The sequence below is a fragment of the Carlito syrichta genome, unplaced genomic scaffold (genome assembly GCF_000164805.1).
Source record: "Carlito syrichta isolate Samal-C Ts95f unplaced genomic scaffold, Tarsius_syrichta-2.0.1 Scaffold311694, whole genome shotgun sequence".
In the NCBI taxonomy this organism is placed as follows: Eukaryota; Metazoa; Chordata; class Mammalia; order Primates; family Tarsiidae; genus Carlito; species Carlito syrichta.
Genome location: NW_007255790.1, coordinates 144,824 through 172,128, shown reverse-complemented (window position 1 = coordinate 172,128; position 27,305 = coordinate 144,824). Strand labels below are relative to the sequence as shown.

General features: G+C 41.6%; 1 protein-coding gene across 6 annotated transcripts in view; it reads left to right on the top strand.

Moving 5' to 3' along the window:
- ARNT2 (aryl hydrocarbon receptor nuclear translocator 2) overlaps positions 1-27,305 on the top strand; it is a 164,157-nt gene that overhangs the window by 65,146 nt on the left and 71,706 nt on the right. For 5 of the 6 annotated variants that reach the window (XM_021718000.1, XM_008068945.1, XM_021718001.1 and 2 more), the window contains 3 exons: positions 499-601; positions 4,904-4,969; positions 5,301-5,386. In XM_021718000.1, coding sequence (XP_021573675.1) covers positions 499-601; positions 4,904-4,969; positions 5,301-5,386 — 255 coding nt within the window. Of the gene's footprint in view, positions 1-498; positions 614-4,903; positions 4,970-5,300; positions 5,387-27,305 lie in introns of all 6 variants that reach the window. The other variant, XM_008068944.2, reaches the window with a different exon arrangement.

Here is a 27,305-nt window from a genome sequence, read left to right as displayed (position 1 = left end):
GGCTGAGGATGGAGGCTCTGGGAAAAAAAGGGGCAGACAAGAGAGAGGATGGAGTGCCGTGTTGTAAAGGGAGGGGTGTTTGAGAAGGGAGCAGAGTGTGGTCGCGTAAAACTCAGCAAAGCAGTTGGATACAATAAAGAAAACATGTGTTTTGGATTTAGCAATAAGGAAGTTGGTGACATTGGCAAACACTGTTTCTATGGAGTGGTGAGGGAGAAAGCCAAATTGGAGTGACTTGAGGTGATGGAATCTGACAAAGCAGAGACGGCAAGTGTAGATTGCACTGAAGAAAGCAAAGCGTTTCGAATCGTATGGATTTCGTTGCTCTGTGAGTTTCCTGCCAAAGAATGTTGGGAATTCCAAGAAACAAACAATTTGCACAGCACCAGTTGTCCTCATCGACAGAGCATTTGGAGAAGGCTCCCCCCACCCTTCACTCCCTTCTCCATATCCTGATGGATGGAAGAGGCTTACGCAAATGTTCTCTCTCTCTCTTAGGCCGGATCTTGGACCTGAAGACGGGGACAGTCAAGAAAGAAGGGCAGCAGTCGTCCATGAGGATGTGCATGGGCTCACGGCGGTCTTTCATCTGCAGGATGAGGTTTGGACGATGGTGGGCCCTCACTGTGACTGGCTTATTCCCCTCTGATCAGCCATTGAGAGCCTCGATGGGCTCTACTAAGGTCCCATGTGCCGGCTTGGTTTCACCTCAGTGACTTTGTCTTCTTTCCTCAGAGTGTGAATATACAAACTCCTTGGTCCTGGAAGAATCCCCTCCTCCTTCCTCCCTTCCCATTTTGTCTGATTCCCCACCAATTTCTGCCCATTTCTAGATTAACAGCCCCTTGTCTACTGTATCTCTGGACTTTCTACCTTTTTTCTTCAAGGCCTTTCTCCAACCCAACATCACCAAAGTTCTATAGATCTCACCATGTTTTATATTAAGACCAACTGATTTTATACTTATTCTTATGTCTCCCATGACAACCCATACATTTTAATTGGTCTGTATTATGTTGTTGACTGGTATTTTGAGTATAAATGTCTTGGCTCTATGAGTCCTTTGTAATGCCCTGAGGATGGAGGCTTGTATTTGTACCTCGCTGAGCTTCCCTGATGTCTAGCAGAGTGTTCTACACCTGTTTGGTGTATACATCATTGCTGAAGAAATCATGTAGGAGTGACTGAACTTTGGGGTAAGCAGGAGAGTTTAGCTGTGTGTTTTCAAGAAAGAGAGAGCAGGTAGCATCATGCAGTATACCCATGTAACAAACCTGCACATGTACCCCTGAATCTAAAATAACTTTTTTTTAAAAAAGAGTGAACTGGGATCTTAAATCCTCAAATTCAGTTCAGCACTCCTATACCTTCAACCCTGTGGCCCTAGATGAATGGAAGCATTAGCTACAAGGTAAGAGAGACTGGCCAGAGAGTTGAGTCTATGTGAGCTATGGCGTTCATGAGGCAGTGAATGAGATGATGCTACTCATGAATTCACTGATTCAGTTATTCAGTTATTCAACAAATTTATGTTGAGGGCCCGCCTGTGCCAGATGCTCTGCAGGGCACTAGGGAGTCAGTGTTAAATAAAGCAGACAAAATCCCTGCCACATAGAACTTCATTTTAGGGTGACACACAGTGGACAAAAGTACCAAGTAAATATATGAAACATTAGATGGTGGAAAGTACTATGGAGGAAAAATAAAGCAAATTGACAAGGGCGTGGGAAGTAGTAGTGTTGTTGATTTCCATGTTGTATAGGGTGGTTAGAGGAAGTCCTCATTGATAAAGTGACTTTTGAGCAGAGACATGAAGAAAGTAAGTGAATGAGACAAGGAATTTTCTGGACAAAGAGAACACCAGATAGAGAGAATAACAAGTGGCCTGGAGGCAGGGATGTTCTTGGCATGTTCAAGGAACATAAGGAGGTTACTGTCCCAGGACCAGAGTGAAGGAGGTACAGTGGGGAGGAATGGTCAGAGATGAAGTCAGGAGGTAGTAGATGTAGGTCATGCTGACTTCACAAGACTTCAGCCTTTACTATAAATGAGATGGGAGGTCACTAGAGTTTGATCATAAGAGTTGCATGTTCTCTGGGCCAGGTTTGGTAGCTCATGGCGGTAATGCCAGCACTTTGGGAGGCTGAACCAGGAGGATCACTTGAAGCCAGGGGTTCAAGACCAGCCTGGGCAATGTAGTGAGACCCCCATCTCTACAAAAATAGAAATTTTAAAGAAATTGCTGGGTGTGGTAGCATGTGCCTGTTGTCCCAGCTAGTCAGGAGACTGAGGCGGGAGGATGGCTTGAACCCAGGAGGTCGAAACTATAGTGATCCGTGATCATGCCACTACACTCCAGTCAGATGAATGACAGGGGGAGACTCTGTCTCAAAAAAAAAAAAGAGTTATATGTTCTGAATGACATTTTTAGAAATTTACTCTAGTTTTGTGGAGGGAGAAGGGTAGAAGAAAGGAAGCTGTTATAATAATTCAGGTGACAAACATGCTATAGTGATTGTGATGAAACTGGTCAGATTTTGAATAGATCTCAGATAGAGCCAGCCTGCAGGTAGGGTGTGAGAAAGAGAGAAGTCAAAGGGAAGTCTAAAGTTTTGACCGCTCAGTCAGAAAAAATGGTGTTGCCATTTACTGAGGAAGTTTGTTGTGAGAGCAGGTCTGGGACAGAGGGAAACTTTCAGCATTTTAAGGCTGAGATGCTTATCACATAACTAGATGGAGTAGGTGAGTAGAGAGTTAGACATGCCATTCTGGAGTCCGAGGGAGAGGGTTGGGGCTGAAGAGATAGACTTGGCGGTCGACATCAACAAGATGGCCGCTATAACCTTGAGCCTGGCATTCCTGTGAGCCTGACATTCCTGTGAGTATAGACAGAGGGAGGTCAGACGACTGAGCCCTGGGACACACCTACCTCAGGGAGGTGGGGAAGAGCCAGCCAGCAGAGGAGACTGGGGAGAAGCAGCTAGGCAGGTGGGAGGGGAGCAGGAAGGGGCAAAGGAATTTTCCAGAAAGAAGAGGTGATCAACTACTAGATGCTGCTGCTGAGTCCCAAATTTGAGGACTGAGGATCAGCACTGGGCCTCAGAGAGAGAGCCTACTGGGGTGTCTGTTGGGTGCTATGGCGTTCTAAACAATAGTTGCTTAAAGATCGGTGTTTCTTTTCCCTGATTCAGAATAATGTTTTTAAGTAGCTACACTTTTTCCAACATAATCTGTTCATCTACAGGTCACCCCTGAGGTGACCAGGGTTGCCTGTGCTGAGGGGACATCTGATTCCCTAGTTGGGTCCTCAGAGCTGGCAGAGGTCTTTGGTTCCCTTTTGCATGAAATAGCCCTGCAGGGATTTGAGGTTAGCTGTTCTTTCCTCTGAATCTGCTTCTCTCCAGGCTGAGCATCCAGAATTCTTCCAGAAGACACGGATGAAATCCCCTTCACTGCCTGCCTCGGTCATGGGGTAGTGTTGGAGAGACAGTATGCATACACAACTCCTTTTAACTTAGGATTGAGTCCCTGGAGACTGCCTATACCCACCCGTTCAGTGGCAGGGACAAGCTGGACAGCAGGGTCCACCTGCATCCATGTCTACCCAGGGATAAAACGCCATCAGTCAATGTAGTTGGTCACAGTGGGGTCTGTCCTGCAGTGCTTTAGTGAGTAAAGTAAATGCCTTAACTTGGTGGGCATTCAGTATAGCACCAGCAATATACACTCATAGCACATCCTTCCTGTTAGTTTATAATGCAATTATCACTGCCCTATCAACCAAATTTAGGCAGTCCCCTCCTTACCCTGGTGGCCCTCTAGGGAAAGTGCTTCCGGCTGACTTTGGGAGTACCAGGCCCATACTACCTGAGTTTACCTGAGAATTGTGCAGCACTGCCATCTGCTGAGACCATAACTTTCAGTTCTAAATAAAGCAAGTTCGTTTCAGCAAGGCACTGAGCATGGTCTTCCAGAAAATGGCAGAAGGCTATGCCAGCATCCCTGGGCAGCAGTCTCATGGGTTGATCCTGCTGTGAAAAACCACACAGTGCTGGCAGCTGTCCAAGGTCTCAGAGTATAATTGGATTCTTCTATTTGCTATCTTGAAAATTAATACATCCAAGATATTACTTGAGATGTAGTTGGGAAATGAAAACGCCTTTAAAGAATGGGTATACCAAACAGTGATCAGAGCCTGGTCATGGTACAGGCTTTGGATGTTCTCCGCCTTAGATATACTGGGAGGGCCGTTGTGAAGGGTGGCAGGAAAGGTCCTGCCAGAGGGGGCAGTGTGACACCTCCCATCCCCTGCTTCCCAGAAAGGGACCCACAGAAAGACCTGATTCTACACCTGTTCATCCCTCATCCTCCCTCCCTCCTTTGCCTGTATGGCGGCCTTTACAGTTCCATCCTAGAACAGGATGTGGGAGGAGTGAGAGTTTTCACAGCTGCAATGCTAAAGGCTGAGAAGATGCTACTGTTCATCAGCTGGCAACATCTGTTTTGAGTTGGTGTTTCTGCTCAGCCCTGAAGTGACACTGTTGCTGTCATCACCCTCTTTTCTATTTCCTGAAAGACACACAGCTCCACTGAAATGATCTGCGGGACTGTGGTGGCTAGGTTTCTCCTAGAGTATTTCTGCAGGTCTCCAGCTTCTGGGCTGGGCCCTGAAATAATTTGAGGGTATACTGTAAAATGGGTCATACTCTCCTTCCTTCAGTGACAATCAAAATTCAAAGGCATGCAAGCCTCTTTCTTCCTTCTTTGGAAGGAAATTGCCTGTAGGTCCCACCTGAACAAAGGTGTAAGCCTCAGTTCAGGCCCACTGACTTGACTACAGCACTGTGTGTTTTATAAATCTACCTGGGTCTTTACTCTTTCTATTACATTTGTCTACTCTTAGGTGTGGAAATGCTCCATTGGACCACCTTCCTCTAAACAGAATCACCACCATGAGGAAAAGGTTCAGGTTGGTCTCCCTTGGTGATATGTATTTTGAGACTGTGCTAGTAGACTGCTTAAGCTAAGCAGCCTAACTTGAAGAGGGTTATAGGAGTAGAAAGGACCAAGAGACCCAGACATTAGCATGTCAGTGCCTGGGATGAGAACAGGGAGTTGGGTGGAATTTATTTTAGACTTGCAGAGCATGTGGGAGAAAGAAAAACAGGAAGATGGGAAGTCAAGCTTCAAAACCACAAAGGCAAATAAGGGAAACCAGTAGCTTAGATGCCAAAGGAGTCATCAACATCTTTGCCTCACCTTCATGTGATAAAAACAATTTCCAAACATTCTTTCATTAGGAATGGTCTTGGTCCTGTGAAAGAAGGGGAAGCCCAGTATGCTGTGGTCCACTGCACAGGATACATCAAGGCCTGGCCGCCAGCAGGTAAGCAGGCCTGCATATGCATTCCAAGGGAACTGGATGCCACTCATGCCTGACCATGGTGTTCTGTGAGAAATGTATCCTTACAGGAAGAGGCAGGAAAATATTCTTATTTTCCTTTGTAGTTAGAACACAATGATCTTTGTAATGGGAAAAAGTCCTGTTACTTGGATCAAAGGTTTCTAAAAAGATCTAATTCTATAAAGGTGATTGGAGCCTAAGCCACTCATTTCCAGGTTCTGTCACCCAGGACACACTAAAAAGTCAGAGTGGCAACAAAGTAGTGGCTGTATCTAAGTCATTAAAGCTATGCAAATGAAAACTACAATGAGGTATCTTTTACATTCACTAGGATGGTTTAAATAAAAGGCAGGTAATAAGTGTTGATGAGGATGTGGAGCAGTTAGAACCTTCATACGTTGCTGGTGGGAATGTAAAATAGTGCAGCCAACTGGAAAATACACTAACAGTTCCTTGAAATGTTAAATACAGTTACCATATGACTCAGCAGCTTTCACTCCTAGATATATACCCAAGAGAATTTGAAAACATATGTTCACACAGAAGTGTATGCTTGAATGTTTATAGCAACATTATTCATAGGGCCAAAAATTGAAAACAACTCAAATGTATACCAACTGATGAACAGAAGCATTGATAACATGCTATAACATGGACAAACTTTGAAAATGTCATGCTTAGTGAAAAAAGCCAGACACAAAAGGCCACATGTTATATGATTTTATTTATGTGAAATATCCAGAATAGGCAAACTCATCAAGACAGAAAGATGTTTTGATTTCCAGGTGCTATAGGGAGGAAAGAATAGGAAATGACTTAATGGGTACAGTGTTTCTTTGGGGGGCAACAGAAGCAGCAATGGTAGTTACTCAACTATGTAAATATACTAAAAATCACTGAATTTTACACTTTAAGATGGTGAACTTTATGGTATGTGAATTATATCTCAATTAACCTGCCCTTAAACACAAATAACATATATGATGTTAAACTATTTGTGTATATTTTATGGTCCAGACTATGGTATATATCAGTGAATGTTCCATGTCAACTTGAGAACAATGTGTATTCAGCTATTGGTTGGGTGAAGTAGTCTTTAAATGTCAATTAGATCAAGTTGATTGATAGTGCTGTTAGGACAACTATGTCCGTATTGATTTTTGCCTACTTGATACTTCAATTACTGAAAATGTGGTGTTGAAATATTCACTTATGATAGTGAACTTGTAGTTCACTATTTCTTCCTGTAGTTCTATCCATTTTTGCCTCACATATTTTGATGGTCTGTTGCTTGGTGCATACATGTTAAGGATTGTTATGTCTTCTCTGAGAATTGATTCCTTTATGTAATAATACCCTCTCTTTTTCCCTTATCATTTTTCTTGCTCTGAATTCTGCTCTGTCTGAAACTAATGTAGCTTCTCCAGCTTTCTTTTGATTAGTGTCAGCATGGTATATCTTTCTCTATCCTTTTACTTGTAACTTAACTATGTCTGTATATTTAAAAGTAGATTTCTTGTAGCCAACATATAGTTGAGTCTAGTTTTTTTTTTTTTATCTACTCAAATAATCTGTATTCTAACTGGTGCATTTAGAACATTCACATTTAACATGATTATTGATATTGTTTGATTAATAGCAGCCATGTTTTCTGTTCATTTAACTTTGTTTCTTTGCTCCCTCTTCTTCTGCCTTTTCAAGTTTTATTGAGTATTTTATATGATTTATTTTCTTTTCTCTTAGCACATCAATTATATTTCTTTTAAAATATTTTATTGTTCACCCTAAGTTTGCAATACTCATATACATTTACAACTAATATAAATCCATGTTCAAATAGTATTGTACCACTTCATAAGTAGTCCAGGCAACTTATAACAAAGTATTTCTTCTTCCTTTTTCTCATCCCTTATGCTATTGCTGTCATTCATTTCAGTTATACATATACTCTTTTTACTCAGTACATTGCTACTATTATTATTTTGAATGAATGGATGATTTTAGGTCAATTAAGAACAATAAAAATAAGCCAGTCTCGGTGGCTCAGCCTATAATCCCAGCTTGGACCTTGGGAGGCCGAGGCGAGTGGATTGCCTGAGCCCGCAGGTTCGAGACCCACCCGGGAAACTTGGTGAGACCTCTTCTCTGCAATAAATCAAAAATTAGCTGGGCATAGTAGCGCATGCCTATAGTTCCAGCTACTTGGAAGGCTGAGGCAGAAGGATCACTGGAGCCCAGCAGATCGAGGCTACGGTGACCAGGAGCTGCCACTGCACTCCTGTCTGGGCGACAGAATGAGACTCCAACTCAAAAAAAAAAACCAGTAAAAATAAAATATTTTATTTTGTCTTCATTTATTCCTTCTCTGATGTTCTTTTTCCTTTCTTTATGTAGATCTGAGTTTCTGACCCATGTCCTATCCTTCTTCCTGAGGAACTTACTGGCGATGAATTCTCTGTTTTTGATCTTTGTAGATAGTCATTATTTCTCCTTCACATTTAAAGGATAATTTCACTGGATATAGAAATCTAGGTTGGCCATTGCTTTCTTTTGACTCTTTAAATATTTCACTCCACTCTCCTCAGGTTTGCATGATTTCTGAGAAGAAGCGCAAATAATTCTCATCGTTGTTCTTCTATACATAGTGTGAGATTGTTTTTTTTTTTTTCTGGTTTATTTTAAGATTTTCTTTTTGTGTTTGGTTTCCTGAAATTTGTATGTAATATGCCTATGTGTAGAGTTTTTTGTTGTTGTTTTTGTTTTTTAATACTGCTTGGTATTCTCTGATCTTCTTGGATCTGTGGTTTGGTATCGGTAATTAATTTTTGAAAATTCTTGGACTTTATTTCTTCAGATAGTTCTTCTGTTCAATTCTCTCTTTTTTTTCTTTTTGTATTCATTACACATATATTATTTATTTTTTAAATTGTACCATAATTTTGGAGTGTTCTGTTATTTTTCCATTCTTATTTCTCTTTGCATTTCACTTTGTAAATTTCACATTGACTTTCCTTTGTGTACGCTGATACTTTCCTTGGTTGTTTTTAGTCTGCTGATGAGTCTATCAAAGGCATCCTTCATTTCTGTCATAGTGTTTTTGATTTCTAGCATGTCTTTTTAATTCTTTCTTAGAGTTTTCATCTCTCTGCCTACATTATTGATCTGTTCTTGCATATGGTTTACATTTTTCATTAGAGTTCTTAACTCACTAATCACAGTTATTTTAAATTCCCTTTCTAGAATTTTCTAAATCTATGTCATCTCTGAGTCTGGTTCTGAGTCTGGTGTTTGTTTTTTGTCTATTAGTATGCCTTGTTAAATTATTTGTTGAAATCTAGATATGATGTATCAGGTCATAGGAACTGAGGTACCTAGGCCTTTAGTGTGAGGTTTTATATTAATCTTATTAGGAGTTGGGCTGTGTTTAATGTTTGTTGTAGCTGTAGATGCCAGAGGTTATCCATTCCCCCACTTTTTTTGTTTTTCTCTCTACTATCTTTAGGTTTTCCAAGGAGCTCCATTTTAAATAGTCTATGCCTTGCAGCTCTTCAGTTGTAATCCACTGATACTATATTAAAGCCCTGTTGCTGTGATGATAAGAAGTAGAGAAGAGTAATTGTTCTATAAACTTTTGATTAAATTTCATTCATTCAGTGGACCTGTGTCATGGGGCTATAATTGTCATAAGTGTTTCTTAGCTCCTCATTCCCTTAGGGCAGATAGAAAGGATAGAGTGGGCTGGCACTGGGTAACTGGCCGCTCCCCTTACTGAGAAAAGGTTCTGGTAAAGTCTTTTCTCTTGGAGGACAGGCATTTGTTGTGGAGAATGCTCTGGACATATCTCCCCCCCGCCCCCCACCGCTGGAGGCAGGGGATCATTTTCTCGGTTTTTCACTGTAAAAACATGATGGGGTTCCTGGAGGTAAACCCTACAAAAATGTGGGGACTCATTTGTATATATTTTTTAACACAATATTTATGGATACATGCATATAGTAAAGTTTAAACAGACAGATTTATCAGCCAGGCATGATACATCATCCAAGTACTTTGGGAGGCCAAGATGGGAGGGTTACTTGAGCTTAGGAGTTCAAAACCAGCCTGGGCAACATAGCAAGACCTTGTCTCTACAAAAAATAAAAAAAAATAACCAGGCGTGGTGGTGGCTGCCTGTAGTCCCAGCTACTCAGGAGGCTCAGGCAGGCGAATCTCCTGAGCTCAGGGGGTCGAGGCGACAGTGAACTATGATCATGCCACTGCACTACAGCCTAGGTGACAGAGTGAGACCCTGACTCAAAAAAAAAGAAAAGAAAAGAAGAAAATATAGATGTATCCATTCATTTAACACATTTGTTGATCACCTGCAATATATGTGCTAGATATTGTTCCAGACACTGTAGATAATGTTTAAAATAGACACAATTCTATATTCTGAAGATAAAAATAGGCAATAGACAAGATGAGCAATCAAATATATAGTATGTTAGAATGCTTATGCTGAAGATGTAAACTCAGGAGTCATCAGCATACAGATGGTTATTAAAGCCACATACCTCTGTTTAACTCTGTAGAGTAAGGGAACAGAATAGGATCAGGAAGTCCTCCGATTTCACTGGATTTTCTTTATTTCTTTGAGATAAAAATAACATGAGGTAAATGTGACAAAATGTTAATTATGTTTTAAAACTGCATATTGAGAAAGTTATAGTTATAAAAGATGAGTAAATTACAGAGATCCACTGTATAACATAGTGCCTATAGTTAACAATAAGATATTATACACTTAAAAATTTGTTAAAAGGGTAGATCTCATGTTAAGTGTTCTTACCACCAAGAAAACACCAACAAAAGGACATAAGGAAATTTTTGAAAGTCATGGATATGTAGAGATGGTAACATGAGTGGACACATATATTCAAACTCACCAAACTGTATACATTAATTATGTGCAGTTTTTATATACCAATTATGTCTCAATACAGCTGGGGGAAATCTATGTTTGGTTACATGATGCCTGTTATATTTTCTATAGTTTTTCTGTGTGTGTTTAAAGCATTAACAAAAAAGTAGATTATAAAAAATTGTGGCACACAAAATATTCTGGCCAAAAAGTCCAACAAATGTACTGGTTAGTGAAGGCCTATACCATGTATTTTTTTTTAATTTCTATTATAAAGATGTGGGGTACATTTCAGGGTTAGGTATATAAACATTGATCATGCAGGTACCCTTGTTGATGAGGTATGCCCCTCCCTCTCCTAGCAGTTTCCCTCAACTGCCAATCCCACACTCCCTCCTCTGACAGTTTCCCACTACGGCCAGTCACTTTCTTATAGCATTATAATTGTTCAAGGTCCATTTATGAGTGAGAACATATGGAACTCTATTCTTTGTTGCTGTGATAAATCACTGAGTATGATCGACTCCAAATTTTCATCCACGTTGCTGCAAAATCCATATATTTGTCCTTCTTTATGTCTACATAATATTCCATTGTGTATATGTACCACATTTTTTTTATCCAGTCCAGCTTTGATGGGCAACATGGTTGGTTCCATGTTTTTGCTATTGTGAATAGAGCTGCAACAAACATACGTGTGCTGGTATCTTTTTTGTAGAATGATTTGAGTTCCTCCAGTATACCATGTATTTTTTAAGTATAAAAGTAAATATCAATAGTGTATGTCAGTAGTTTCTCAAATAAGTCATGATATTGAATAAATTTGAATCCATTTATGTAAGGAACATGGAGAGAAAGCAGCTATAACAATAACTGTTACAAATCAAGATGCAAAATAAGCATTTTTATTAAATTTCTACACAGGCAACTGCAGTTCCTGTAAGCAAACTAATATTTGAGTTTTTTTTTTTTTTGGTTTTGTTTTTTTTGAGTGGAGTCTCACTCCATCGCCCAGGCTGGAGCACAGTGGCACACTCAGGACCACCCCAACGTCAGCCTGCTGGGCTCCAGCGAACCTTCTGCCTCAGCCTTCCAAGTAACCAGAACTACAGGCATGTGCTACCATGCCTGGCTAATTTTTTTATTTTTTTATTGTAGAGATGAGGTCTCGCCAAGTTGCCTGGGGTGGTCTCAAACCCGTGGACTCAGGCGATCCACTCACCTTGGCCTCCCAAAGTGCTGGGATTACAGGCTAAGCCACCGAGCCTGGCTAATATTTGAATTTTAAAAGCATATGGCAAAATAATACATTTAGAGAAATACCAGTGCCATGTTAATGCTTAAAATAAATAAAATATTTCATAGAATCTTAGTCATTGGCAAGCAAATGAAAAAAATGAATTTTAAGATAAACTAGATTTAACTTAATTTATAACATTGCCTCTGTTAAGCAATGGGTTATGTTAGTGTTGGATTATGGTAGTGATAAATTGAATCTCTGATATTGGGGAAATGATCCAAGCCCTATCTCTGACCAGCTCACAGACCTATCATGTACATTCCTTTGCTAAGATGTTTAATATTTCCATGCTCTGTCAAGAGCCTTGTTGTCTTCTAGTGGACTATACCTTTGACCTTGTGTTCAAGGTTTTCCATCAACAATATGGGCAATTTGGAAGCAAAATAATTTCTAAATGCTGTTTAAAATGTAAAGAATGAGTTTTCTCTATCTACCCAACCTAGTAAGTTCTTTAATGCAGTTATCTAATATACATAATAATAATAAACCCTTACTGAATGTTTGCTATAAGTCAGATGTAATTATAAATGTTTTAGATAATACCAACTCATTTGTCACAGCAACCCTCTGGAATAGTTACTTTTATTACTTTCATGTTATAAACAAGCAAACTGAGGCACAGTCAGTGACATAACCTGTCTAGACTCATACAGCTAGTACATATGTAACAGAGCCAGAATGTAGACCCAGCCAACCTGATTCTAAAGTCTGTGTCCTTAATTAGTATACATACATTTACTTATGTGTACATATATGAGGGGAGACACCCCCAAATCTGGGAATCATCTTTTGGAGGGCAGGCCCCTTGTAGTACAGGCTTCTTCTGCTAGGTAAGTGTTCTAGGAATCCATTGACATCAGTGTACCAGCTAGCATAGTTGTGAGAGGCAGCGATCAGTTTCAGTGAATTTTGGGGGGTTTTCTGGAGATTCTTTCATTGTGTTTGCCCATTTCATGAAGAGTGATTTACACGAACAACCTGCCCACACCATATTGAGTGTTCAGCAGTTTGTGACCAGATGACCAGAAACGGCATAACCCCTCTGCCCCACCCTCCCTATTCACGCAATCTTACTCCGAGCAGCTTTTTCTTATTCCCCGGTTGAAAAAGTCCTCAAAGGGAAACATTTTGCCAATGTGAAAGAGGTGAAACAAAAAATGACAGAAGCACTGAAAGACATCAAAACTGATGAGTTCAAATACTTTTGAGCAGTAGGGAAGGTGCCTCAATAGGTATATTGCATCAAATGAAGAGTACTTTGAAGGTGACTGAAGTTTAAATTTGTAAAAATAAATACACAATTTTTTAAAATGCTTTTATCTTGAAGATGTGGGGTACAATTCAGAATTAGATATATAAGTGGTCATCGTACAGGTAAAATTTGGGTCTCCCTTTGGTCCCCACTTCACCTGGTTTGAGATCAGGTACCCTTATTGATGTTATATGTACCCCTCCTCCCCTGGCAGTGTCCTGCCACTGCCAATCCCTTTCTTATTGTATTATGATAAATGTTCAAGGTCTACTTATGAGTGAGAACATGTGGTACTCAGTTCTTTGTTTCTGTGATAAATCACTGAGTATGATAGACTCTAAATCCGTTCAATGTCCATAATTTTGTTCTTCTTTATGGCTACATAATATTCCATCATGTATATGTGCACAAATTTTTATCAATAAATACCAGGTTTTTTGACCCCCCTCGTACGGTCATTAGTTGCTTAACAATGAGGATACAGTCTGAGAAATGCCTCATTAGGAAATTTCATCACTGTATAAACAGCATAGGGCATACTTACACAAGCCTAGATGGTATTGTGTACTACACACCAGGCTATGTGTTATGGCCTATTGTTCCTAGGCTACAGAACTGTATAGCTTGTTACTTCACTGAATACTGTAGGGAACTGGAATACATTGATAAATACTTGTGTACCTAAACAAAGTAGAAAAAGTACAATAAAATTAAAAATTCAGTATTCTAATCTTATGGAAATACTGTCATATATGTGATCTATCATTGACCACAACATTGTTCTGTAGCATATATAAAAGTATATATTGATATACATACTTATACATTAACAGTTTTCTTCTACTTAGGCCATAATACACAAAAGTGTTAGGATGTTGTTTGCCAAAGGCTTCCGGCTAGATTCAAGGGTATGGGAACTCACAAGCAGGGATACCTTCAGTGTTCAGAGCCTGAATCTCAGCTTTGTAGATCCAGAAATGGTCTTCACAATGCTCTAAAATTGCCCAAAGTTAGGGAGTATGAAAGAGTTCTACAAAGCTGATGTACTAACCGGTGTAGTTCAGTAATGCCATGCAATTCCTTGTCAGTGGCATAGATGCCCATTTCCAATGTCCCAGGAACCTATCAGGTTTTGAAGTACTTGAGAAATCAGATTTGTTTTAGAAGGTTGTTTGGTGAGAGAAAAAGCAGAGCAAAGGGATGTGAACTGCTTGGAGGGAGAATTCTGACAGTGGCTCAGTTCACTGAGCATCTATGATGGTGCCACTTGGGGCAGCTGTTGAGTAAGGCTCTCAGAGGTACAAGGCACAGGTCCATCCTTCAGGGAGTACCCAGACAGGTGGAAGACCAGCATGTGCACAGGTGACTAAGAGAGTGTGGTCAGGACCGTCATCCCTGAGGACAGAGGAAGAGTTCCTAATCTTCCTGGGGTCCAGACAAGCTCCCTGAAGGAAGCCCATAATAATGCTGGATCAGTACTCCCAAATTCTGCCTTTTGGGACCCCATTCCTAGGTGACTGTCTCATCCTTCATGATGCTTTCTTCAAGTTAGTTCATCATTCTCATTATACCAGGCAGATTCTTCTTCCTGCTCTGGCCTAAGTGATCTCTTTCTTAGCACTTTATTTGAGCTCCAGGACCATGTTATCACACAAGAAATGCCTTGATCGTGGTAAGACTCACTCTTAGCATCCTGTGGATGGTGGTGGGTGGAAAGAGGTGAGACCCAAGGTGCAGGTGGGTGACTGCATCCAGAGATTCTACAAAAACGGTTCAGGAGAAGCCTTGCTGAAGTTGCGTGCAGTTCTTTGACTGTGAGTGTTGGCATACAGAATGATGGGGGCAGTGGGATTATTATGCTTTGAGTCTTCAAGGATGGTGCTTGTAACTGCCGCATGAGAAATGGTCAAAGGAGCCGGGGGTGTTTATCTTGGAGAAAGTGAGACATGATTTCTGTCTTCAAGTATTTGAGGGGGTGTCATATGAAGGAGGAATTAACCTCACTGAGGATAGTTCCAGAAGGCACAGTTTGGACCAAAAGGAGAAAGTTACCAGAAGGCAGATTTTAGGTCAATAGAGAGAAATGAGCAAAGGATATGAACTGATGTTAGAAAACTTATATGTAGACACCCTAAGCATATAAGAAAAGTTTGACTTCACTATTAATCAGAACTGCAAATTAAAACAATTTGATACCACCTTTTCTTATCAAATGGCAAAAAATAGAAAGGACAAAATACACAGTGTTGGTAAAGTTTTTTTTTTAAAGGGATGCTTTTACGTCCAATTAATGGTAATATAAATTAGTACAAGTCTTTTGTAGAATAATTTGGCAATATGTATTAAATGCTTTAAAATGTGCATTCCTTAAGGTACAGGAATTGCACATCTAGGAATTTATTCTAAAGAATTAATCAGAGCTGGGCTCGGTGGCTCAGCCTGTAATCCCGCGCCTTTGGGAGGCTGAGTTGAGTGGATTGCCTGAGCCCGCGGGTTCAAGACCCTCCTGGGCAGCGAGACCTCATCTCTACAGTAAATCAAAAAGTTAGCTGGGCGTGATAGTGCGCGCCTGTAATTCCGGCTACTCGGAAGGCTGAGGCGGAAGGATCGCCGGAGCCCAGCAGGTCGAGGCTGCGGTGGCCGGGAGCGGCCACTGTACTCCAGTCTGGGCGACAGAGTGAGACTCCAACTCAAAAAAAAAAAAAGAATTAATCAGAGATGTGCACATGTGTGTTCAAGCATTATTTGTAATTGTGAAAACCTTGACTCTAAATTTAAATACTATTGGTTAAAAGTAGCATGGAGTGGGCAACCCCCTCGAGTCCCCTCCCACTGTGGGAGCTTTTCTGTGCTCTCAATAAATCCTTCTTTTAAAATAAAAGGGTAGCATGAAGCAGGTATGGTGTGGCACACCTGTAATCCTCACTTACGTGAGAGGCTGAGGTGGGAGGATCACTTGAGGTCAGGAGTTTGAGGCAGACTGGGCAACATAGCAAGACTCCATTTCTAAAAGAAACAGCAAGAACAATAATAAAAATAGCAAGGAACATCTATCTGATAAAATACTTGACAACCGTTAAACAGGCATGCTTTCAAGGGACATTTAAGAACAAAGCAGAATGCTAAGTGGTATTAAAAAGTATAGCTGCTGGGTATGGTGGCTCAGCCTATAATCCCAGCACCAAGGCAAGAGGATTGCCTGCACCTGGTGTTTCAAGACCAGCCTGGGCAACTTGGTGCCTCGTCTCTACAATAAATCACAAAAATTGCCAGGTATGGTGGCGTGTGTCTGTAGTTCCAGCTACTTGGAAGGCTGAGGTGGAAAGATCGCCTAAGCCCAGCAGGTCAAGGCTGCGGTGGCCGTGAGTATGCCACTGCACTCCTGGGTGCATGCCTGGGTGACAGAGTGAAACTCCAACTCAAAAAAAAGAAAAGTATAGCAGGCTATAAAACATATACTTCATGATCCCAATTTGTATTTTTAATTTAAAAGGAATCAATTGTGTCTGTACATTTGAAAACTGTACATAGAATATGAATCACTGTTATTTCTGTATAGTAGATAGTTGGATACTTTTTTATTTTCTATTCATTGCTGAATTTTCCAAATTTTTACATGACTTTAGTAATCAGAGAAAATGTCATTTTTGAAAAATTATTCTGAATTTTCTAAAGATATATTCCAGACAGTTGGATTGAGTGGTTTGCACTAAATTTAGAATTTGTGTTTTGTGTTTGTTGTGGTTTTGTTTTTGTATTTAGTTAGTCATGTTTCTGTGAAATAGAGGTTCTAGAAAATAAGACCATCTCCATGCATGATGGTTGTATCATGCCTACAGGGTATTTAGCTGATGCTACCTGGTTCTGTGTCTGTTAATACTCTGTTTCTTGATTGATAACTACATTCTTAACACATATAACACTATTTTATGCTTATTGTTTAAATACTTAAGAGCAAGGGATATTATTTATCTTCTTACCCCAGTACATAGCTTAGACCTGACAGACGATATGTATTTCATGAAGACTGGATGGATGGGTAGATAGATGGATGGACTAAAGGAAGAAAGGAAGGAAGGGAGGGAAGGAAGGAAGGAAAAAAAAGAGGAAGGGAAGGATGGAGGGAGGGAAGGAGAGAAGGAAGGAGGGGCTCTTGCTTAGACAAAATAAATAATTGACTTAGAGGGATGGGTATGTGAAAGAATTTCTTGCCAAAACTTCCAAAGAAGTTTATAGAATCCAGTTTCCCAGAACTCTTTTAAAATAGCAGAGATAGTCATCTGGCCTGGATGAACTGGCTTAAATGAGGTCATGGCACTCTTTTCCTATTATAAGGCCATGGAATCTCAGCATTGAAGCAGCAACTCACTCAGTGATTGGGTGGCACCTTGTACATGTTCATGAAGATTGCTGCCCCTGCTTGCACATGAGCTCAAGCTCCTTAATTATAAACAATGACTTGTTTAGGAAGTGTTAAGATCCTGAGCACCAAAGTTGCCAAAAATATGCAAAGACAACCCTTGAAAATCTTTAAAGGTAGGCAGCAGAGTAGCCTTTGTGGAGCAAACAAGGACTTATTTTAACAGGTTCTTTGACAACCTATTTGTGACATGTGTGCTTATACTCAAGAGGGTTAGTACACACTCAGTTCACCCTGGTGCCTGCTGACTCCGTGTTAAATGTCAATGTCACAATGTATCCGGGTACATTCCAGAAGCCCTTTCTGTTACACAGTAGACTTCCCAATTAGCCTCACAGCATGTTATAATAAATAGGTTTCATTTAACATATTGGGAGTGTGACTAAAAAACAAAAAAAGGCAGATAGCCAGGATTGGTGGCACATCTGTAGTTCCAGCTACTTGGAAGGCTGAAGCGGAAGGATCGCCTGAGCCCAGCAGGTCGAAGCTGTGATAGCCATGAGCATGCACTGCATTCCAGCCTGGGCAACATAGCGAGACTCCAACTCAAAGACAAAAAGGCAGAGACCCAGTCAGTTATCTTGTCTAACACTTCAGCTGTTTAGTCTATCAGAAATCACCCATGATGGGCTATGTTTTACAGCTTGTGGGTGGGGTGTATTCAGAATCCAAATGACACTGAAAAAATCTGAAGATGTGAATTGCCTTCATCCTATAGTTGTTGCCTCAGCACCTATCATTTCACAGACTGACATTCTTCTTTGAGTCAGAAGTCTTCTAAAACAGAGGCCTCCTCTTCCAGTCACCATCATCTGATCTGCTTGGTTCATCATATCACAATCCATGGAAAATGTCTGGTTAACTGGCAGTGTGTCCACACAGGAGAGCCAAGGTCTGACCCAGGGGAGGGGGAGTTTGACCCAGAGCAGGTGACTTCCCACTGGGACCATCTGAGTCAGGAAGGGGTTTAGTTGTTGACTCCTTTGTGTGCTTTCTCACTGCTGAAATTGTGCTTTTCTTCACAGTGCTGCTAGACTTTCAGTAAACCTTGGCCACAGCATGCCAGAGGCCTGAGGTTATTTTGGGGTTTTTGGCTAGAATCTGCTGTGGTCAGGCCAGTGCTGTCACTTCACCAGACAGCTCAGCCTTGCCATGAGCTCATCTACGAGAGCTCTACACTTCTAGCAGTTTGCTTATTGAATGCTGTGTTTGTTTTTCCTTCACTTGAAGGTCTCCAAAAGCTGCTTGTCTATAGTGAGGCCACCAACTTGTGTCTCCAGCATCCAGCCATCCCACCCTTCCCATGTGGCATGGGTACATCAGGTCTCAGTCTTCTGCTCAGGACCTCACCAAACATCAAAGCCATGACTTTAGCTTATGAGACAGTGAACAACAGTTGGCAAGGTCTTGCAGCCTCTTCTTTCTCAGGCAGGGCAAAAGCACTCTTCCGCTTCCTTCCATAAATACTTTCTGAGCTCCTGTCACAGGCTAGGCACTTTGCTAGGTCCTGGGGATCCTACAGCAAGTCAGACACAGTTCCTGCCCTTATAGGGCTCACAGTCCAGTAGAGACAAGTGGGACCACAGGTCATTGCAAAGCCATGAGTCAAAGGTCATAACAGAGGTTCACATGGGGAAAGCACACACGTAGGAGGGAGATGCCATTGACTGGGAGTGCCCAGGCTGACTTCTCCCTGCTGTACTCTGTGGCCAAGCCTTACTTAAAGCCTAGCAGGCAAAGAGAGAGTAGAGAGAGTAATAGTTGAGCTAAAACATAAGCATAAAGGAGAAATGGGAATTGGCTAACTGAAAAAATGTACTAAAAGCATAGGAAGTAGTGTGGCCAAGGGCAAGGGAGATGTAATGGTGATTTCAGTTTTCATCTGCAAGTGCTTACTGTGTGCTGGGCTCTGTGAAAACTTCTTTATGTGCATTGGGCTATTTAATTTTCACAATGACCTTGATGAGGTATAGGCATTTTGTTATTGTTATCTCCATTCTGCAGATTGGAATAGTGAGGCAATTAGCCCAGTTCACATAGCTTTTAAGGAGTAAGATTGAGTTGCAAAACCAGGCTTTTGTGATGCCCTTACCATAATGCTCTTTTTCTCTCTGTGGAAAAGAGACACTGTGTTGGGAAGTAGGTGTGCTTCACTATGGTGGGTAGGGGAGACGACTAGGCAGGGAGATAGCATCAGATCCTGGGGTTGGAGCCTTGTGTGCTAAGCTTGGGAGTTTGTACCTTTCCCCACATTCTAAGCAGAGTCACTAAAGTTTTTAAAAGATTTTCTGGATTGAAGTGGGAGGAGGAACAGGAATAGGTCTGAAAGCAAAGGAACCAGAGAGGACTGGTACTTATGCAGTAACCCAGGGAGAAGGTGTGAGACTGAATTAGCACTGTGGCCATGCAGATGTGGAAGAGAGTGGAGTCTATGAGAGCCCAGAGGTGTGAGATGATGGGAGACCACAGGTGGGGGTGACAAGGACCACAGCTGGTGAATGGGGAAGCTAGGATCTAAACCCAAAGAGTCTTCTTGCTTAAGAATTAGCATCAAACTTCACTGCCTCCCCTGACCCCACTCATGGATGTGGAACTCACCTGGGGATTTACATCCAGAATAATAATTTGACCATTATTATTTTCTACCTATCCATCTGTCTATCTATCTATCTATATCCATATCTGTCTATCTTTTCAATCAATGTATCATATCTATATCTATCTACTGTCTATCTATATCTAGTACCTATTTTATATCTATCTAGCTAGCTAATCTATCTTTCAAGAGACAGTTTACCATTTGCAGTAAACACCATGACCATGCTACTTACAATTAGATACCAAGTTTGCCTTTTGCCCAAAACACCATGACCATGTTACCTACAGTTAGACATCAAGTTGGCTTCACTGGTTTCCTTGCTTACCCATCATTTTATCTTTATCATGCTCCCTCCATTATTTTATTTCATTTTCTCCATGCCATAATGGATCTTTAAACAATTTCTTTCAAGAAGAGTGAGCAGGTGCTGCAGTTTATGATGGCTTGCAAGTCGGAGAAGTTCTTCCTGCTGATTTTGTATGGCTGCTTGGTCCTCTCCTTCAGCACTCTGGGAACACTGTTTCATCGTTTTTAGAAGTCAGTGTTCTAGAGAAGTCTGAGACCAGCTTTTACTTTTCTTCTCTAGGTAACCTATTTTTCTTTTTATTCTACTTTGACACTTGTAGATTGTTTTTTTCTTGTCCTTGGAATTCAAGATTTCACTGAAGTGCATCTTAGCAGAGGTCTGTTTTCCTTCATTTTAACAGGTGCTGAGTAGGCTGTGTTGGTCTGCAGACTCTAGTCTTTCTTCACCAAGGAAGGAATTTGTCTATGATTTTTTAGAGTTGCTGCATTGCTTAGCTGCCCTCTTCATTTCTGGAAGTTCCATGTTGATTTCCTGGATCTGACCTTTCCACCGCTTGGATTTTTGCTCACCACATTAATTTCTGTATCCTTTTCTTTCAAAATCTTGGAGAATTTCTCAATCCAAATCTTCTGTCCATGGTTGCCATTTATTTTTGATGTGGAAAGTGTGCATTTCATCTGAACTCAATTCTTGCTGAATTAAGGTTGAATTAAGGACATAAATATTGTGTCCTCTTAAATCACACTGAGTAGTTGAACTTAGATTTCTCTTCTCCTCTTTTTATAAAGAAAGTCTTCTACTGTAATGGAAACGTTTGCTCTACTTCCTTGACTCCCTATCTTCTTTTTCATTTGCTTGATTTTTTTTCCATGTGGCTCAACTTAGAAAGGTCACTATATGGTTGTTCATTTTTGAGAGTTAAAAATGGTTTCATTAATGATCAAATGAGTTCTAGAAAGATCTTTCAGGCCCTGACAAGGGCAGAAGAGGGACGTTCAGCTTTGCTGCAGTTTACCTGTTATCTTTCTAAAGGTTCACTTGTCTGAGGGCCAAGGCTAGGGTGGCAAGATGACTGAGGTCACAAGCACCCCCAGTAGGAAGCACTGATGACATCCTGTCACCACAGCGCTTCCTAGAGGCAAGGAGTCGAGATTTGCTCTCCCTCATGGCATGTCCTCTCCTGTGCTGGCCTCAGCCATGGTGGATCTAAGTTTGTAGGTTGGGACCCTCCACACGATGCCCAGGTAGCCTTTTCCTCAAATACTGGGAACTGAGCTCAGTCGGCTCTTTCTTCAATCCCTTTCTGCCTGATATTTCAAAATGTTCTTGAAATTGCTAGCCTTCCCTGGTTTCCAGAGCTGACACACGCTTCTCCCTATTTCAGACTTAGGTCCTCTTCCCCATAATTTGGAGAAATAGGATAGTTCCTCAAGTGTTCTCAGTTCACTCTACTGAGTCAAAGGCACCTGGTATACTTCAAGCTTCACTTTGTGAAGTGGGACCAACACTTCCTTAGGGTCGCCAGCAGGAGCCCTGAAATGCAAAGTACCTACAGATCAGCATTTCCTAAAATACCTCTCAGGATCACAGTCTCCAGAGAAAACACCATGAAGAAGTGTCCCGGGGTCAATGTGTCTGGGGAACTTTGCACTCTGTATTCCTCTCCTAGAGAATCATACACTAAAGTTGCATATTAAATTCTCTTTGACTCCTACAGTGAGGAAATCTCTCTAACTTTGTTTAAACTACGTTTCCCAAATGTGTTTGGCCAAAGAAAAATTTTTTTGTCTAATATTCCTCAGAGACTACTTTGGAAGCATGCCAGGAACAAGTGCCCTGAACTGCTTGCAGCAGAAGGTGGTTGTTTTCTCCTCCTGAGTTATGCGGAATGCGAAATTGTGTCTTAATTCACACGTGACCATGTGAGTCCCCGGACAGCCTCCACCCAATTACTGAAAAACTGTCCAATGTTCCCTGAGTGTTTGCACAGAGTTAATGCAATCCTCAGGAAGAAATGAAGAGGCATTTCTGGCCAGTACCGAGTTTCATCCCAAACAGCAGTTTCCAGTTACATTTCATTTGTGTGTTGTTTATATTACTCAGGATTTATTTAGAGCTGGCATGAGGGTAGAATGTATCCAAGGAGAAGGTAATTTAATGTAGGTTACAATGAGGCTTGTGAAACTGATTAGGGAATCATTAAAACCTGCTAAAATAGCTGGAATTATCCTGTTCCTATTAAAAACCACTTTGATAGATGCGGCAATTCCAGTCAGGAAGCTCTCCCTCCTGACATGGCTCCTCTTGGCCCTGACATACAGCCTTGGCTGCGTGCCCCTGCTCAAAGCAGAGTGTTCTTTTCTCTGCTATAACACTAACCACATGGCATTTTGGTGATTTGGTTCTCTGTTTTCCCCACCAACCGGTGAACTTCTTGAGAGTAGGAGTCAGGTCTCATTCACTGCTAAATCCCTAGCCTGTCGCGGAGTCTCAGACGCTCACCTGGTGTTTGGACCCACAGGATGTCAGAGTCAAAGAGACCGTGGGCATTGTCCAGATCCCAGGCCAGCCCCTCCTTTCTTACAGAGAGAGGTCCTGAAGTGCTGAAAGCTTCTGAATCCCCTCTGACCCTAATGTTCCTCAGCTCAGCAGAGCTTCCCTGCCCTTGAACACAGCCCAGCCCCTGCATGGGCAGCCTGCAGCCAGGCAGAGGTTAGCCGTACAAGAAGCCAGCCAGGCCATGGGGTGACTCCATTCCTTATGACTAGTGCCAGAACAGCATTGTCAACATTACAGTGAAAACAAGAACCAGATGTATTGAACCCCCCACATGCCAGGCACTGTGCTAAGTGCTTAATGTATACTTTCTCAGCTAATGCCCACAGCAGCACTATGGAAGAGGGACTATGATCATTCCTATTATTCCCATTTCTTGAAACCTTGAGAGGTCAAAGGCTTTTGCAGTCAGTAAATGGTAGAGTTGGGACACCGGAATCAGAACATCCCTGGTCACTCCAGAGCTGGAGCCTTTGATAACCACCAAGCCACACTGCCCCTATGGACTTGCCTTCTACTGATGTTGGTGCCAGGTACAATGACCATTTTCCCTTTAAAGGATCCTTTCCTGGGGCTGTTTTACCTCTGTGTACTCATAGTGAGGCCTCCAGAGTGGCAGTCTGTATCCCTTACATCCAGATAGAATCTTGTCATTATCACTACTTCACATATAAAGATTTGTACCTTCCTGTATCAACAAGTAACAGAGCTCAGGCTGATACACTTTGAATAGTTCTGTCCAAAAGATACAAATGCCAGCCAGGCTCGGTGGCTCAGCCTGTAATCCCGCGCTTTGGGAGGCTGAGGTTAGTGGACTGCCTGAGCCTGCGGGTTCGAAACCTGCCTGGGCAACTTGGCGAGACTTCATCTCTACAATAAATCAAAAAATTAGCTGGGCACGGTAGCGCGCACCTGTAGTTCCAGCTACTTGGAAGGCTGAGGCAGAAGGATCACCGGAGCCCAGCAGGTCAAGGCTGCAGTGGCCAGGAGCGGCCATTGCACTCCAGTCTGAGTGACAGAGTGAGACTCCAACTCAAAAAAAAAAAAGATACAAATGCCCACTTTGCTCCATGTGGTTAGGCCAAGGTCACTTTCTAAAAGGGCCCCTTGAGTAGCCAATATGCTCCAAGGAGAGACAGGAAGACATGCTCAGCCAACCTGTAGCAGAAAGAAATTTTGTTCTTCTATCAAATATATTTGCCTTTCATTTCATGTATCCCTTCTCACTATCAAGATACTTGCTTGAATGAGCTGATCACCAAAACACATCCTAAGATGTGCTTTCAAGGGAATGTTCACTAGAATCATTTTCACAAGTGGAATGAATGACTGTGAAATGGCTGACTAGTGGAAGGCCTTTGAGGTTTTTTGAAAGGGCTTCACATATGGTCAAAGATGTGCTTTATAAGATGAGCATGAATATTGGGTAGAAGACAGGGAGAGGGTCAGAAGAGGAGTAAGTGGTAGGAGTGGACAGTGGAGGTGGGATTACAAGAAAAGAGACTGTGGAGTGCCAGGAACTGGGGTGTTGTGTGGAGGCAGCACCCGAGAGGGGGGCCTGGGTCCATGGCCAGGGCCTGTTGGAGAAAGGAGCAGCCTGTGTTGGGAAGGGGTCATGGGGGAGGCCAGAGCACAGAGCCTGCGGGAGGTGGATAGCCAAGGGCATGGATGGAACACAGCTCCTGAGGGCTGAGGAGAAGGAGCTCAGCTGGGAAAGGGGAGCAAGCACAGGTGGGGGCTGATCCTCATGGAGGAAGGACATGGAACAGGAAATAGCAAGATGCTGATGGGAGTGGGATGAGGCAACAGGGGCTACTGGAGTGACAGCTATGACGAGCAAGGCGTTGGCATCATTTTAAGTCTTGGAGGAGCTGTTGGCACCAGTCAGCCCCAGGCTGCCCAAGGCAGAAAGGTCATGATGGGAAGTTGGAGTAACATCACAGCCCTGAAGCAGGCTGGGTGGCAGATGGACTTCGGCACAGCCCTTCTTTCTAGATGCCCCACCTGCCCTAAGGGAGGATTTTCAGCTCCTAGAAGCCAGGCGTGGGGGACAAGCCAGCCAGTGACAGTGACGCCTGCCATTGTTCTATGAACTTTTTATAACTGAGCACTGAAATAGCAGTGAAGCCCCTCGGCTGAAGCAGGGGAAGGTGAGGAGTTCTGTGCTCCTCTGTAAGTGAAGATGCTCCTCTGTAAGTGAAGATGAGGCTAACTCAGAGGTCCCCAGTGGGCAGAGGCCCACTCCTCTCTTTAGAAATGGGAGACTGAGGCCCAGAGAGTGGTTGTGCCCTCTCATTCCTTTCTCCTGACATCCCAGTTACACCTCAGTATGTCTTCATCGTTACAGCCCTGAAACTAACACTGTTTATGGATTCTGATTTACTGGGAAGGAAGCTGTGTCTTCTAAGTCCAAGTTTATACTGAAAATGTTCATTTGCAGCTAACTTCCCCTTTAGGCAAAGGAAAATCCTTGTTAATTTTCATAATTGAGTGGCAGTCAGTTTGGAAAGAAATGTTGCATCTCTGCCAGATATTTTAGAATAGAACTTCTACCATCATCAGGCATATTATCTCAATCTGATGGTCGGGGGAGGGCTCTGGGGTCTGAACTTAAGTACACCACACTCGTGTTTCTGGCATTGTTGGAGAATGAGGCACAATGTGAGAATACCTCCCAATTCTGAGATGCCTACCATTTTAAATACCAAAGACTTGTTCTGGCCTTCTCTTATTTTCTATCTTTTTAAAATTATAATTTTAAAAAAGCCCATGTTCATTCATGAAATTTGGAAGATACAGAAAACCTTGTGAAACAAAGCAAAATTCACGCGTAAATCCATTTCTTAAATATTTTTAAAAGACTATGAAATAAAAAGCAATAGACTCCCTTCCTACCCCAATCTAAGAACCAATGGACACTCCAGCGCTTCTTATTCTAGACTTTTGTCTACACACACACACACACACACACACACACACACACACACACACACACACGTGCGCGTACGCACAGAGCTTATGTTGTGTATTTTATTACACAGTCTGGTTTCTTTCAGCTTATTGTGGATGTCATAAATACGTTTCCTGGTTAGTACACACAGTTCTACTTTGCTCTTTTAAATAGCTGTGTAATATTCTGTCATTCATTCTCCAGCTGGGAACATGAAGGTTGTTTTCATTAACATTGTTTGCCATCATTGCAAAGGATACTACAGTAGACATTCTTGCGCGTGAATCTTTATCCACAAATGCTGGTCCTCCTGAAGGATTGTCTCAGAATGGTATAGAGATAAGTTGCATTGGCTACCATCAAATTGCCCTGCAGAACAGGACGGGAGCCTACCACGCTCCTAATAACTCTGAATGTTTTCACTCTTTTGTAAGTTTTGCCAGTTTGATAGTTTGTATATAGAGGGGATTGACTTTTTAAAAAAATATTTATTGTATTAGAAATGAAAGCTGAGAAAAAAATTCAAAGACTCAATTCCAATTCAATTTAAATAGTAAATAATAACATTATGACACAATTAATGTAAACAATATATTTTATAAAAATAACTATATTTTCCAAAACAAAAAAATAGTAAAAAAATAATAAAAATAAAGGAGAGCTGACATTGTTTAACATTTTTGCAAATATCCTTGATGACTGGTTTAACAGAGGCACCAGAATTTCCACATTTGTTTCTGAATTCAGTCTGTTGCTCTATGTTGCCTTGATTGTTATGAAGAAAATCCTACTTCATGCAAATATGTGTTTGGAAAAGATGATATTTTAATATTTTTCAGATAATTATAGATATTCTTCTTTGATATTACACCCAAATTCCCCAAGCAGTAATTTCTTAAAAGTTAGTTACAATGTACAGCCTGAAATTATATCGTGTACTCTGTTACATTAAAGTCCATTTGTCCATCTTACACTTTGGATGCGTCTTTCACCCTTCTTGGTTTGGTATCATCACACATTGGGCATTTGGAAAATACCGATTCACCAAGTTATGCAGATCTTCCAAATGTTGACCCAGTCATTCTAATATTTATGTGTGTGTGTATCCATGCATATCACACTCATTAAAATCCTCACCTACAAAATTATGAACTTCACAGCAACTTGGATGGACCCAGAGGCCACAATACTCAGTGATCCATCATAGAAACACAGAACCGAGTATCACATGTTCTCACTCATAAGCGGCCCCTGAACAACCATCGTAATACTATAAGAAAGGAATTGGCAGTAGTGGGAAACTGCCGGGGAGGGGAAGTGGCACACCTCATCAACAAGAGCACCTGCACAATGAAGACCCGTATACCTAACCCTGAATTGCATCCCACATCTCCAAAAATAAAATAAAATTACAAAAAAATCCTCACCTATCTCATAAGAAAACTGTAAGTATTAGAAAGCTGTCAAGCTTATGATAGTGTATATGCTCTCCTAAAATTCTAATTTTCACTCAAAATCCCAAATTTTATTTTTGGCAACAAATGCCATCAGTTCTTTTCCCTGAAGAGACAGGCTCATTTTCTTCGTTTTCAAGAAAACATCAGTCAAATACCTGAG